Raw genomic sequence first — 15,525 nt, forward strand, 5'->3', positions numbered from 1 at the left:
GACTGAACTGAACTGACTCAAATACATACACGCAAATATTCATAGTATCGCTTTTTGCAATGGTCAAAAAAGGTGGGAACAACCCAAATGTATAGCAAGGAAGGCCTTGATAAGCAATATATAGCATATCCATACAATGGAATGTAATCTACCATAAAAAGAATAAAGCAATGCTACAGCATTGATAAAACTCAAAAATAATATATTAAATGAAACAAGTCAGACACAAGTGGCTACACATTATATCATTCAGCTTATATGAAATATCCTGAATAAGTAAATCTATCGAGACACAAACTGGTGGTGGCCAGGGGCTGGGGGAGAGGAGGATGACTACAGGATAGTCTCTTGGGTGATGGAACCATGCTGGAACCAGATAGAGGTGGTGTCTGTATAACCTTGTGAATACTGGAAACCACTCAATCTATACTTTTATTTAATCACTAAATATTTGCTTACTTATTTGGCTGCACCAAGTCTTGGTTGTGGCATACAGAATCTCTAGTTGCTGTATGCAAACTCTCAGCTGTGGCATGTGAGACTTAGTTCCCTGACCAGGGATCAAATCTGGGCTCCCTGCATTGAAAGTGCAGAATCTTAGCCACTGACCCACCACGGAAGTCCCTGAATTGCATACTTTTAAATAACTAATTTTATGTTAGTGAATTTCACCTCAAAAAAGAAAAAAATCTTATGGAAGGGAAGTTGGAACCTGAGTCTTTGTCTTAACATTGGATACTTCAGCCTTCCATGGGAGTAACCGCTGGGGCATTAAAATCAGTGTCAGTTCATTTCACTAGCCCTTTGCTGCTGCTGCTGCTGCTGCTAAGTCACTTCAGTCGTGTCCGACTCTGTGTGACCCCATAGATGGAAGCCCACGAGGCTCCCCTGTCCCTGGGATTCTCCCCTTTAAACTGTTGTAATTAGTGTTGATAGTATTATGAAAGCAAAATGCTGTTTACAAATTTGTATTTGGGCAAAATGTCAACTTAGTTGAAATCCAGACAGATGAAAGTAACAGTAGTCACAGATATCAGTTTTTGAGGAGGCCCTGTGTGTAAGGCAGTGGGCCACACTCACAACCCTTCTCGAACTCCTGCAACTGTCTTGCCAGCTAAATACTGATCTTCCTGTTTTGTAGATGAGTTTAAGCAAGCAAACAAAAAAACCTATCAGAGACTAGAAATGAAGCTAATCCTTGAAACCCCCAGGTCTGTTTGACTCCAAAACCTGTATTGCTCTTTAACTGCCTATAAGTAGGAAATATAAAAATAAATGGGGCAAGAGATATCAAATTTCACTCAGAGAAATCCATACCAAAGACAGGAAGTAACAAATGGAGTGCTTCAGCTTTGTTTGAACAGGCCCATTTGATAGCAGCCACCCAGGATAGGAGAACCAGTGAGAGAGTGGAGCTGTTGGGCATGTGCCCTTATGCAGAATAGACGTGTGCAGAGTAATAACTCACGTTGCATTTTGAGCCTTTCAAAGCATGTTTACTCTGCTTGCCAATGCATATTCTTAAAACATTCTGCTCTTGGAAATGACTGGTAACCATGGAGACAATACAACTCTATAAATGAAAATAGCTCTGTAAGTAGATTATGTTATACAAAGAGCTGCTGCTGCTGCTGCTGCTGCTGCTGCTGCTAAGTCGCATCAGTCGTGTCCGACTCTGTGCGACCCCATAGATAGCAGCCCAACAGGCTCCTCTGTCCCTGGGATTCTCCAGGCAAGAATACTGGAGTGGGTTGCCATTTCCTTCTCCAGTGAATGAAAGTGAAAAGTGAAAGAGAAGTTGCTCAGTCGTGTCCGACTCTTAGCGACCCCATGGACTGCAGCCTACCAGGCTCCTCCGTCCGCGGGATTCTCCAGGCAAGAGTACTGGAGTGGGATGCCATTGCCTTCTCCATACAAAGAGCTACTGTATACAACTGCATTTTTTTCTTTTTCAAAAGTATACACTTACTGTGAAAGCTTCTTTGGAAAGTCTGTATTTTCCATCACTTTTGCTTATGTGCAAATGCTTAAAGCTGCAGCTTTTGCACTACTGATATTTTTAAATTATTTTCTTATTGAATGAAAGATTCGGTGCTTTACAATTTTCTAAGGTATCACACAGTTGATTTTGTACGATCCTATAAGAACCTTCTTTCCCTCTCCTACTTCTATATCACCCCTCACTCCTTCCCTCTCCCCAATGATAGCCATGGTTTATTCAGTGAGAATATAAAACAGGGTGAATGATATTTGCATCGTTAGGGAAAAGCTAAAACCTTGACAAAAACATGGTACTAAAACAGGGAACTAAGCGAAACAAACAAAACACACACAAAATAAGTAAATCAGATAGACTTCTGTTTCCACCTATGACAGATAACTGATATGGGACTTGCCCTAGCACTTAAAACAACTGAAAACAAACAAACAAAAAAAAGCTGGGAATAAACATATGAAAAAAAATGTTCTAAAACACTGGGCAACAGGAATTTCACGATTATGATCCTTGAGAGAAGGGAAACAAATAAGGTAAGCCCTGAAATCACTCTAGCTTTCTTCCTGGACAAAATGTCCAGATGGCAGGGCAGAGAGGAGGAAACAGTCTGATGGTCATTCCAAGCTGAGGAGACAGAGATCGTAGCTTGGCAAGGCAGAGGCAAGTAAGATGTGCAGCATACGGTACCAAAGAGCAGGGAGTGCAAAAAGAGAGGAGAAAGAGAGATCCAGAATTTTCACACCCTGGAGATTCTGGCTAATTATCAATGTGATCATTGTGAAGGCCAGGCAAGGACAACTGCTAGGGAAAGAAAATTTAATGGGGACCTTAAACCAAACATTTCACAGAGTTCAAATTGGGTTAAGAATAATCTGAGTTCACAGCATTTAGAGTGGAGAAAATCTTATTGAGTAAATAGTACATTTTTGAAAGATTCCAGCTAAACTAGATCTAGAAAGAAAAGTAATCCAGACACAGCCTAAACATCTTGAAAACTAATCTTGAAAATATTAAGCTGATCTGAAGACATTATGAGTGCCTGCCAGAAAAAAAGGATGACACCCCTTAAATTGCAAACAAATCCAGTACTCAGTAAGGTAAAATTCACCGTGTCTAGCAACCAATAAAATTAATACACACGTGAAGATGCAGGAAAATGTAAAGCATAACCAGGAGGAAAATCAGTCAATAGAATCAGACCCAGAAGTGAAAGAGATGAGGAAGTTAACAGAAAATAACTTTAAAATAGCTATTTTAAATGTTGAAAGTATGCTCAGAGATTTTCTTAAAAAGCATGAACATCAATGCTGCCGGGGCTGTGGCACTTCCTTTCTACTCTCACACTAGCGGTGGTGTCCCCACATGCGCCCGGCGCATGCAGACTGATGCCGGCCAGTTTGTGGACCTGCACTTGCCATGGGAATGCTCCGCCAGCAACTGAAACGTCAGCACCAAGGGCCATCCAGATGAACCTGGCCAAGGCTGACAAAATGACAGGCAGGTTCAAAGGCCAGTTTAAAACTGAAGCTATCTGTGGGGCCACTCACAGGATGGGAGAGTCAAATGACCAGTCAAGGCTTATGGCATTGTGTAAAAGAACTTCTGACCGGAGAGGATCATGGATATCTGAAATATTTTTCATAAATAGTGACCCCCTCAGAAAATAAAAACATGAGCATAATGAGGATACAAATGTAAGATGTAAAGAGCCAAAACGAATTGCTAGAGATAGAATATCTGAAATGAAAATTCCATTGGGTGGGATTAACAGATACTGCAGAAGAAAAAAGATGATCTGGAAGACATTATTAGAAACTATCCAAAATGAATCAGAGAGAAAACAGATAGAAAAACAAATGATCCGAGCCTCAGTGATTTATCATATAGTATCACGTGATCTAACATACGTGTAACTGGAGTCCAGGATAAAAAAGGAGGGAAGGGGCAAGAAAAAATATGGGAAGAAATATTCAGTCAGAATATTTCCTAATATTATGAAAACTACAAACTCACAGTTCTGAAGCAACCAGAGAAAAGAGGCAAAATTATGTACAGAGGAACAAAGACAATAAATATCTCAGACTTTTTGTCAGAAACCATACAAGTTAAAGACAATGGAATGGTATGAATGGAGTGCTAAAAGAAAAATAACTAACTTAGAAACCTACAACCAATGAAAATAACTTTAAGAACTGAAGGAAAAAACAAACTTTTCCAGGCAAACAAATGTTGAGAGAATTTGGGTTCAGCAAACTTGCATTACAATGAATGTTAAAGGAAGTTCCAGACCCAGGTGGCTACACTGATGAATTCTATCAAACACTTAAAACAGAAATCTCACCAGTGCTACACAAACTATCTTATAAAGCAGAGGAGAAAGTAATACACCGAGAAAATATTCCTTAGAAAAAATATTCATTTTCTAAAGACAACATTAACTTAATACCAAGTCCAAACAAAGACATTAAAGACAAATTAAACCATAGCCAAATATCCCCCATGAACACAGACACAAAAATCATTTATAAAACATTAACAAATCAAATCCAGCCAAAAATTGAGTACATGAATACACACACATTTATCCCTTACCCAGGAATGAAAAATTGAATTAAAGTGCAAAAATTAATCAGTATAGTTCACCATATCACAGAATAAAACAGAAAAATCCATATGACAATCTCAATAGAACAGAAAAGGTACTAGACAATTCAAAATTCCAAAGTAAGAATAGAAAGAAATGTCCTCAACCTGATAAAGAGCATATACAAAAAAAATCACACTGTCATATATAATGGTGAAAGACTGAATGCTTTCCCTTTCAGGTCTGAAACAAGTCAAAGATAGTCATTCTCATCACTTCTAACATTGTAATAGAAGTCTTAATCATTTTAACAAAGCTCAAGAGAGAAACAAAAAGTACACATATTGGAAAAGACGATACAAAATTATCTATATTCATAGGTAACACGTTTCTCTACAAAGAAAACTTTAAGGAATAAATGAGTTTAGGAAGATCATCAGATTTGAGGTCAATATACTAAAATCAACTGGATCTCTACAATGCTAAAAAGATAAAAACTACAAAAATGAAACTAAAATACTACTTACAATGACATATCTAGAGATAAGTTCAACAAATTATGAATAAGACCTGTACATGAAAACTACAAAATATTCCCAAGATAAATGAAAGAAGACCTAAATAAATAGATATAGTATCTTCATGGATTAGAAAACTCAATATTAAGATGTCAACTCTCCTCAAAATAATCTACAAATGCAACCCCAATAAAAATCCAAACCTAATCTTGCTTTTTATAGAAATTGATAACCTGGTTCAAAACTGTGTTTGGATATGCAAAATATCTAGATGGCCAAACCAACACTAAAGTAGCACAATAGAGTCAGAGGATTTATACTATCTGATTTCAAGACTTATAAAGCTACAGTAACCGAGGTAGTATGATCCTGTCATAAGATCATACTTAAGAGACTAAAGCTTAATGTAACAGAACAGTCTAGAAATTGACCCATATTGAGGCAGTAGGTCTTCCCTCTAGCTCAAACAATAAAGAATCTGCCTGCAATGCAGGAGACCCAGGTTTGTTCCCTGGGTCAGGAAGATCCTCTGGAAAAGGGAATAGCAATCCACTCCAGTATTCTTGCCTGCAGAATCCCATGGAAAGAGGAGCCTGTTGGACTACAGTCCATGGGATCAAAAAGAGTCAGACTCAACTGAGCAACTTAAACTACTACTATACTATAACACTACTACTATTATAGAGGCAGTAGATTTTCAACAAAGCTGCCAAGGTAATTCAGTGACGAAAGGATATTCTTTTCAAAAACAAGTCCTGGAAAAACCAGATATCCATATGAGAAACATGAATCACAACTCTTTCTTTACACCACACACAAAAATTAACTAAAAATGCATCATAAACCAAACTACAAAACTTGAAGCTATAAAACTTCTCAAATAAAACAAAGAGGAAAATACTGTAACTTGTGGGGCTAGCCAGTTATATTTTTAGAGATGACACAAAACATAATAACAAAAAATAAAAATTGGGTAACTGAACCTGATCAAAATGTAAGACATTTGCTCTTCAGAAGAAATCATTTAGAAAATGGAAAGCTAAGCCACAAATTTGGTAAATAATTGTAATACACCTATCCCTGGTGGCTCAGACAGTAAAGAATCTACCTGCACTTGGAAGACTCACGTTCGATCCCTGGGTTGGGAAGATGCCCTGGAAAAGGGAATGGCTACCCATTCCAGTATTCTTGCCTGGAGAATTCCACAACAGAGGAGCCTAGTGGGCTACAGTCCATGGGGTCACAAAGAGTTGGAAATGACTGAGTAATGTGTGAGTAAAGTGTAAATAATACACCTTATCTGACCAAGGACTTGCATCTAGAAAACAGAAAGGGCTTTTTAACTCAAGAAGTCAAATAATCCAGTTGAAAAATAGGAAAATATCTGTATAGAAACTTTATAAAAGAAGATATAAAAGTGGCCAATAAAAACATGAAAAAAATCTTCAGCATTATTACTTTTCAGAGAAATGAATTTAAAACCATTGTGAGCTACTATACATATCTATTAGAAAGGCTGACTGTGAAAATACTGACAACACCCAGTGTTAACAGGATGCAGAGTAACTGAAATTCTCATATTGCTGGTAGGAATGTAAACTGGTACAACTACTCAAAAAAGATTGACATTTTCTTAACAAGTTAAACATACACTTACCATTATGACCCAGCAATACTACTCTTTGATATTCACCCAAAAGAAATAAAAATATATGTCCACCCAAAGACTTAGATACTAACAGTCAAAGCAGTTTTAGTCATAATATCCCCAACCTGAAAAAGTTGGCTTAAAGCTCAACATTCAGAAAACTAAGATTATGGCATCTGGTCCCATCTCTTCATGGCAAATAGATGGGGAAACAGTGGAAACAGTGGTTGACTTTATTTTGGGGGGGCTCCAAAATCACTGCAGATGGTGACTGCAGACATGAAATTAAAAGATGCTTAGTCCTTGGAAGGAAAGTTATGACCAACCTAGACAGCATATTAAACAGCAGAGACATTACTTTGTCAACAAAGTTCCGTCTAGTCAAGGCTATGGTTTTTCCAGTAGTCATGTATGGATATGAGAGTTGGACTATAAAGAAAGCTGAGCGCCAAAGAACTGATGCTTTTGAACTGTGGTGCTGGAGAAGACTCTTGAGAGTCCCTTGGACTGCAAGGAGATCCAATCAGTCCATCCTAAAGGAGATCCATCCTGAATATTCATTGGAAGGACTGATGTTGAAGCTGAAATTCCAATACTTTGGTCACCTGATGCAAAGGGCTAACTCATTTGAAAAGACCCTGATGCTGGGAAAGATTGAGGGCAGGAGGAGACGGGGACAACAGAGGATGAGATGGTTGGGTGGCATCACCAACTCAATGGACATGAGTTTGGGTAAACTCTGGGAGTTGGTGATGGACAGGGAGGCCTGGCGTGCTGCAATTCTTGGGGTTGCAAGGAGTCAGACACGACTGAGTGACTGAACTGAACTGAAGACAATCTAAACATTCACTAAGAAACTAATGGAAAACAAACTGTAGTAAAGACACATCATGAAATACTCCTAAGCAGTAAAAAGGAGTGAACGACAATGTAGATGAATCTCTAAACAATTATGCTGAATGAAATTAGCCAGACACAAAAGACTAGGTACTGCATAACTCCATCTATGTGAAATCTTAGAAAAGGAAAAACTTATATAAAGTGGGAAAAAATGGGAATGACTAGGAAGGGATAGTGGACGGTTTGAGAGTGACGGAAATGTTCTGTGTTTTGATTGTGGTGGTAGATATGTGGGTAGGCATATTTGTTGAAATTCATTGAACTGTATGTGTACATAAAGAAAGGCATTATATTAAATATAAGTAAAAGTTATTTTAAAAAGAAAGAGAGTGTATGTAAGCAAGCTAAGGGTCAGTGGAGTCAAATAGCCTAAACTAGACCAGCCATCAATAACACTCTATCAGATCATGTGACAATTTCAAGATACTCAGAGCCCACTTCGTATATTTCAGTCTGGTAGCCCTTGCTCACTGTGTGGAGAAATCTCTTCCCCAGAAGAGCAAAAGATCCAGAAAGGTGGCAGCCAAGGTGGAGGGACAGGCTGTTCTGAGCTCCTGGTGCTTGGCTCTTACAAGGTTTCCTAATCACCACCCCCTCTCCACTGACAATTTCAGTTTAAGCTAGTTTGGTCCCATTCCTGTCATCCGCCACCTGAACAATTTTTATTGGAATAGAACACTGAGCTTTGAAGAAAGCCAGTCCCCAATTCCAGCCTTGCCCGGGGCCAAGAGGGATGAAATGTTGGGTGGAGTGGGTGGAGCACAAAGGAGGGGCAGCTCTTGTAAGCACAGAGCTGACTGGGAGAGTGAACTCTTGGTCAGTGCCTGACACTGCCAGGAGAAGGGTGGAGGAAGAATGAACAACACAAGCGCTGTTCAGGGAGAATGGGGCGAGACCAAGCGGCTGCACTATGGATTTCCTGTGGCCACAGTTGGACCACAGCAGCAGCAACCCTATCAGCCTCCCTCAGCCCCAGCAGAGCTCCCTCTGTGGCCCTAGAGGGCAGCACTTGGCCAGGGAGGCCCAGGAAGCACTCCTTGCATTTCCTGCCTTCTTCTGCCCAGCCCAGGTTACCCCTCCCGCCATGATAGATACGCTGCCCCAGAAATGACTCAAGACATCCTGAGACCTGACAGAACCAGGGCTGGACAGAACCCAGTCGTTCAGCCCGGGAGGGCTTCCACCTGCATGAGCTCAGTGACTTTGTACTGTGACCTTCCTTACAATTACCCAACCAAGAGCGTGCCCGTATCTCAACACAAGAAGGGGCCTCCTACATTTAAGTGCAGGATTTTTTTACCTGTGCCTGGAGCTCTGCCCTTAGGCACATGACCTCATGTCACGTGCACAGTAACTGTGTTTGTTGTGAAAAAGTAATTTCTACTGAACTGAGGACTAACTTAGCTCAGAGGGGGCAAGGAACTACTCAGTCACACAGCACTGAGTGGCGGGTGGATCTCATTCTAGGGTGGGTGTTTGTCCCTGTATTTCTCCACCTCTCTAGTGTACAGTAGGGATGGGAGGCATCATACGTTCAGAGCAGGAAATAGCCTTCTGGCTAGACACTTGACAAGGTTACCTCACGTTCTGCAGCCCCTTTTATTAATAGTCCGTGAGTCCTGGGGAAAAAAAATCCCTTCTCTCCTGCAACCCTGTTTCCTCCACTCTAAATGGGATGAACAGCCTTCAGGCAGGGGTCACGAACATTTTTCATAATTGTCGACCGAGGCAATGGCTAGCTCTGTGAGCCACACAGTGTCTGTGGCAACTATTCAACTCTGCCTTAAACTCTGGAAGCAGCTATTGTTGTTGTTGTCATTATGTAGTCACTGAGTCGGGTCTGACTCTGCGACTCTATGGACTGTAGCCTGCCAGGTTCTTTTGTCCATGGGATTTTCCCCGCAAGAATACTGGAGTGGGTTGCCTTTTTCTCCTCCAGGGGAATCTTCCCCACCCGTAAATCAAACCTGCGTATCCTGCATTGGCAGGAGAATTCTCTACCTGGAAAGCCCAAAAGAAGCGGTGGATAGTACTTAACTGAATGAGCCTGATCCTGCTGCAGTGAAGTGTTATTCATGGACGCTGACACTGGAATTTCGTTTAATTATCATGTGTCAAAACTATTTTTCCTTTTGTTTTCTTCCACCCATGTGAAGATGTAAAACCCATTCTTAGCTCAGTCTGCTGTGTATCAGGCGGCTGGCGGAATTTGGCCGGCTGGTCACAGTTTGTGAACTCCTGTCCTAGGTTATAGGGTTTCCTCAAGGGCGACTGCCTGTCAGGTGTACTGATGCACCTCGGTGGGTGGAAGGCACTTTGCAGCCAGACTCTGGGCTATTTCGAAGCCGCTCTAGCCCAGGCAGTGTAGCGTCCCGCCGTGGCTGACCCTCTGCTGGAGCCCGGTCCCCATCCTCGGGGCCGCCCTCACCCAGCTTCCAGCGCGCACTCACCCAGGGCGCCCGCGCACAGCAGAGAGCAGATGACGAGCCTCATTCTCCTCGTTGGCGCGCGACACCTACCCTGCTCCCGGGGCCTCAACTAGCTTTACCTGCCCACGAGGGGGCGGACCCGCCTCCTCCGAAGGGTTCGCTCTTCCGGCGGATTGCCCTCGCCACACCCCCATCCCTTGCGCCGGCATCTCGCCAGCCGAGCCTCGGCTGCATCTCTGCCCCGCGCCAGGAGCTGCGAGGCTGGATCTCCAGTCCGCACCCAGATGTACGAGCTGCAGCAATCCCGGAGCCCGCTGGAGAGAGGCACTGAGGCCCGAGGTGAGAGTGACCGCCTGGGCCCCAGGTTAGGTACTAGAATGCAGGTTCCTTGACCCCTAGGACCTAGAGAGCAGCTCCTGCGTGGCCCTCCCTTTCGGGACTGAGGGGCGGTAGACGAAGTGAAACCTGTAGATTCCTCCTCTAGGAAGGCATGTGCACACGTATATACAACATTTTGAACACGGTTTTCGGGGATCCTGACTCTTCCTCCCAAGCGTCTCGGATGCCCACTCCGGGTCCCTCCCAGAAGCTCTCCAACCCCCAATCCCCATAAAATGGTCTCCTGCAACTCCGTACTGAGATTTGGTGAAGCGCAGGTGCAGACTGCGGAAGACTTCCTCCGGAAGTCTGTGAGCTCTGCCTGAGGCAAGTCTTCCGAATTGAGAGAGAGTTTTTAAAACTTTTTCTTGAGAGTAATAAACATACGTGAAACTTCACATGTCCCAAGTATACAACGATGAATTATCACCAAGTGAGCACAAGCATATAACACAAGAAAAGGAACGTTATTAGGGTGGGGATGCCCCTCCTCGGATTACTTCCCATCTTCCCACAAGCGTATACATCCATTATCTTGACTTTTAGCAACACAGACTAATTCTTCTGATTGTTTAAATTCACAGACATAGAATCATACCATATGTACAGTGTTGCATCTGGCTTCTTTCTCTCAAGGTTATATTTGTAAGATTCATCTACCTTGCTGTTTATGCACAATCCCAGGCTTGGTGTTGCATCAGTTCAGTTCTGCTCAGTTCAGTTGCTCAGTCCTGTTTGATTCTTTGGAACCTCAAGGACTGCAGCACACCAACTCCTGGAGCTTGCTCCGACTCATGTCCATTGAGTCCGTGATGCCATCCAAACACCTCATCCTCTGTCATTCCTTTCTCCTGACTTCAATCTTTCCAGGATCAGGGTCTTTTCCAATGAGTCAATTCTTCCCATCAGGTGACCAAAGTATTGGAGCTTCAGCTTCAGCATCAGTCCTTCCAATGAATATTCAGGACGGATTTCCTTTAGGATGGACTGGTTTGATCATCTTGCAGTCCAAAGGACTCTCAAGAGTCTTCTCCAACACCATAGCTCAAAAGCATCAATTCTTTGGCGCTCAGCTTTCTTTATGGTCCAACTCTCACATCCATACATGACTACTGGAAAAACCATAGCTTTGACTAGACGGATCTTTGTTGGCAAAATAATGTCTCTTCTTTTAAATATGCTATCCAGGTTTGTCGTAGATTTTCTTCCAAAGAGCAAGTGTCTTTTAATTTCATGGCTGCAGTCACCATCTGCAGTGATTTTGGAGCCCAAGGAAATAAAGTTTCTCACTGTTCCCATTGATTCCCCATCTATTTGCCATGAAGTGATGGGACTGGATGCTATGATCCTAGTTTTTTGAATGTTGAGTTTTAAGCCAGTTTTTTTCACTCTCCTCTTTCACTTTCATCAAGAGGCTCTTCAGTTCCTCTTTGTTTTCTACCATAAGGGTGGTGTCATCTGCATATCTGAGGTTATTGATATTTCTCCTATCTTGATTCCAGCTTGTGCTTCATCCAGCCTGGCATTTCATATGATGTGCTCTGCATATAAGTCAAATAAGCAGGGTGACAATATACCGCCTTTATGTACTCCTTTTGCAATTTGGAATCAGTTCATTGTTCCATGTCTGGTTCTAACTGTTGCTTATTGACTTATATACAGATTTCTCAGAAGACAGATAAGGCAGTTTGGTATTCCCATCTCTTGAAGAATTTTCCACAGTTTGTTGTGATCCACACAGTCAAAGGCTTTGGCATAGTCAATGAAGCAGATGTTTTTTATGGAATTCTCTTGCTTTTTGTATTATACAATTCAGTTCAGTTCAGTTCAGTCGCTCAGTCGTGTCCGATTCTTTGCGACCCCATGAATCATACAATGGTTGTTGGCAATTTGATATCTGGTTCCTCTGCCTTTTCTAATTCCAGCTTGAGTACCTGAAATTTCTCAGTTCACATACTGTTGAAGCTTTGCTTGGAGAGGTTCGAGCATTACTTTGCTAGCCTGTGAGATGAGTGCAATTGTGCAGTTGTTTGAACATTCTTTGGCATTGCCTTTCTTTGGGATTGGAATGAAAACTGACCTTTTCCAGTCCTGTGGCCACTGCTAAGTTTTCCAAATTTGCTGGCATATTGAGTGAAGCACTTTTACTGCATCATCTTTTAGGATTTGAAATAGCTCAACTGGAATTCCATCACCTCCACTAGCTTTCTTTGTAGTGATGCTTCCTAAGGCCCACTTGACTTCACATTCCAGGATGTCTGGCTCTAGGTGAGTGTGAGTGTGAGTGATCACACCATTGTGATTATATGGATTGTGAAGATCTTTTTTGTACAGTTCTTCTGTGTATTCTTGCCACCTTTTCTTAATATCTTCTGCTTCTGTTAGATCCATACCATTTCTGTCTTTTATTGAGCCCATCTTTGCATGAAATGTTCCCTTGGTATCTCTAATTTTCTTGAAGAGATCTCTAGACTTTCCCATTATATTGTTTTCCTCTATTTCTTTGCACTGATCACTGAGGACGGCTTTCTTATCTCTCCTTGCTCTTCTTTGGAACTCTGCATTCAAATGGGTATATCTCTGGGTTACCCCTTTCTTTTCCCAGAAACTTGGCACCTCTAATGTCTAACACTCTTAAATAGATGTTTTCTGGGGCTTTATCCACAACTGAATGTGCTCAACAAGAGCACGGTTCTTACACAGGCTGCTTCAACATGACAGAAGCACAAATGAGGACAACATTAGCTACTAATTTTTGATCTTTATTTTTTTTAAGATTCTAGCATATTGTTAACTGAATGAATTTTACAGGTTATTGTGCTCATTTACAACTGTTCCAACTCCTTGTTTATTCATACCTTTGAAAGGAAATAGGGTCTAACATTTTTCTTATTTTACATGCTAACCCTAAGTTGGAAAATAGTGTCTGGTGTAAGGTCAAAAAATTGTCAAATAGGTAAATAAATGCACATAAAGGATTATCTCAAAAGTAGGTTGAGCAATCTTCTCTGTAGGCCAGTGGACAAAAACTAAATAGGGTCAAGAGGTGAGCATTGCTCTTCAGGTTAATGATCTGCCTAAAGCTAACACAGCCTAAAACCAGTAGCCCAAGATGCCCATTGACCTCTGAGTGGAACAAACTCTGGAAAATTCCTATTTATTGTAACCAAGTCATATTGCAAAGGAAGGACATCCATAGTCCTAAAGCCATCTCTGTTGCTTTGACACTATCATAACAGCAGAGCAGGTAGATTGTACATTGGAAACAATTTAAAGACTTTTTTGGCCTTTGGAAAATTAAGAATTTGTAAACTTATCATAATTGTGTGCCATGCACTAAGCTATGTGTTTTCCAAATATCAATTTATAGTAACATCATAAGTTAGTTACTATTGTAATCTCCATTTCACACAGGAAGAAAGGGAAGCACCAAGAGGTTAAGTAACTTGCCCAGGGTCAGACAGTCAGTACGTCAGAGCCAATATTCAAGCTAGGCAGCCTGCTTCCAAGTCTATGCTCTTCCCCATGTGGCCTCTGGCATTTATCCCTGAACCTATTTCACTCTTTCCTCTTTCCAAGGGCCCTTCTAATAATAAAAACAGTTTCTGAAATGGTAACACATTTGTTTAAACCCTGGCAAGTTCAGAATTGATTAGGTTGGTACTAGTTGACATAACAGATGAAACTCCAAATCTCAATGGTTTAACATAATGGAAGTTGGCTTCCTGCTAGTATAAAGCCCAGTTGGAATCAGAGGTCTTATTTTGTTGGAGAGGCAGGGGTGGGGTGGGGGTGGGGCTCCACTTTCATAGCTCTGGTTAGTCAATCAGAGATACAGGCTAAGAGATGCTCTGCCATTTTCAACATGTGGCTTCCAGGACTGCCTTGTGTGTTGACACCTAGAATAAGGAAGTGTGGGAGGTACAAGAGGTTTCCATGAATCAGGTCTGGAAGTGCTATACATCACTTCTATTTATATTCTATTGGCTATAACTCAGTCACATGACCCCACCGAGATGCAGACAGGATGGGAAGTGGAATCCCTGGCTCAGCAACTTTGTCCCAGCCCCAACATACACTATCAAAGAGGATCACATGTCGTCGGTCTTTTGTCTTAGTTTGTGTTTCCCCAGAAAACACACTCTTAGACAAGACTTTTCAAATGTTTTATTTGATAAAATAAAGAATATTTGCTAAAATAAAGTTAGAGAATGGGGAAGAGAGACAGGGATAAGAAGGCAACCAAAGGATGTACTGACAGGTCAGTTTCCACCATGGAGACTGGAGCTTAATTCCATTGGGGAAACTGGGAGTGAGGGTAAAATAGCCCATCCAGGAGGCTTGCAAACAAGAGTCTTTGAATACCAACTCCAGTCAGTAATCATTTGAAGGTTTTTTTTTTCCCCATGGGTCATAAATCCCCTTGCTTCCTGGCTACTGTGCAGGTGGCAAAGCTGACTCCTGGTGTCACAAAATGCTTTCATGCAAAGAGACATAGGTGCTGGCAGTTCAAAGTTTCCCAATATGCCTGTGAGTGGTAAGGCTGAGGGGATATGTATGGGATACTAAGGATCTGCTACACAGTGTCTGCCAGAAACCACTGGATGGTCCAGTGACATATGGACTGAAAAGATCAATTGCTGCTCACTCCTCGTCCCCACCAATCACATGGTGATATATAATAGTGGAGCAGGGACAGAACAACTACAGTAAAATTCCTTTTCAGAAATTCCCGGAAGGAGGGGAGATTCCTAGCTGTTGCTGATCAGTATCAACTTTGAAGTCCTACTGGAGAGGCACTGGATAGTTCCTTTTCCTGACTCAGGTTCTGCTCTCTGAAAGTAGTTCCTTTGCTCAGTGTTCTCCAAAGACCCTCTTGGAGGGTCCTCCTTTCCTATGATCCTCTCTTACCAGGTCTAAATAGGGCATTGAGAAACGAGTGCTCCCTGAAGGCTGTATGACTTTTCACCCACTTCCTATTATGCAAGCTTGAAAATTATATTAAAGTTTGAATACTCTGAATTTCTGGTTTTCTTCACAAAACAATGACCTCAAAACCTTAGTAACCTTCA

General features: G+C 41.7%; 1 protein-coding gene across 1 annotated transcript in view; it reads right to left on the reverse strand.

Annotated features, from left to right (window-relative positions):
• The window catches only part of LOC129552231 (inhibitor of carbonic anhydrase-like), a 43,865-nt gene extending 33,655 nt beyond the window's left edge, over positions 1-10,210 (reverse strand). Inside the window, exon 1 of the mRNA XM_055420446.2 lies at positions 10,097-10,210. Within this exon, the coding sequence (XP_055276421.2) occupies positions 10,097-10,139 (43 nt within the window). The 5' untranslated portion in view covers positions 10,140-10,210. The remainder of the gene's footprint in view (positions 1-10,096) is intronic.
• Between the last annotated feature and the right edge of the window lie 5,315 nt (positions 10,211-15,525).

The sequence above is a fragment of the Moschus berezovskii genome, chromosome 1, assembly GCF_049115385.1.
Source record: "Moschus berezovskii isolate FMDL1 chromosome 1, NW_MosBer_1.0, whole genome shotgun sequence".
NCBI classification, from domain to species: Eukaryota; Metazoa; Chordata; class Mammalia; order Artiodactyla; family Moschidae; genus Moschus; species Moschus berezovskii.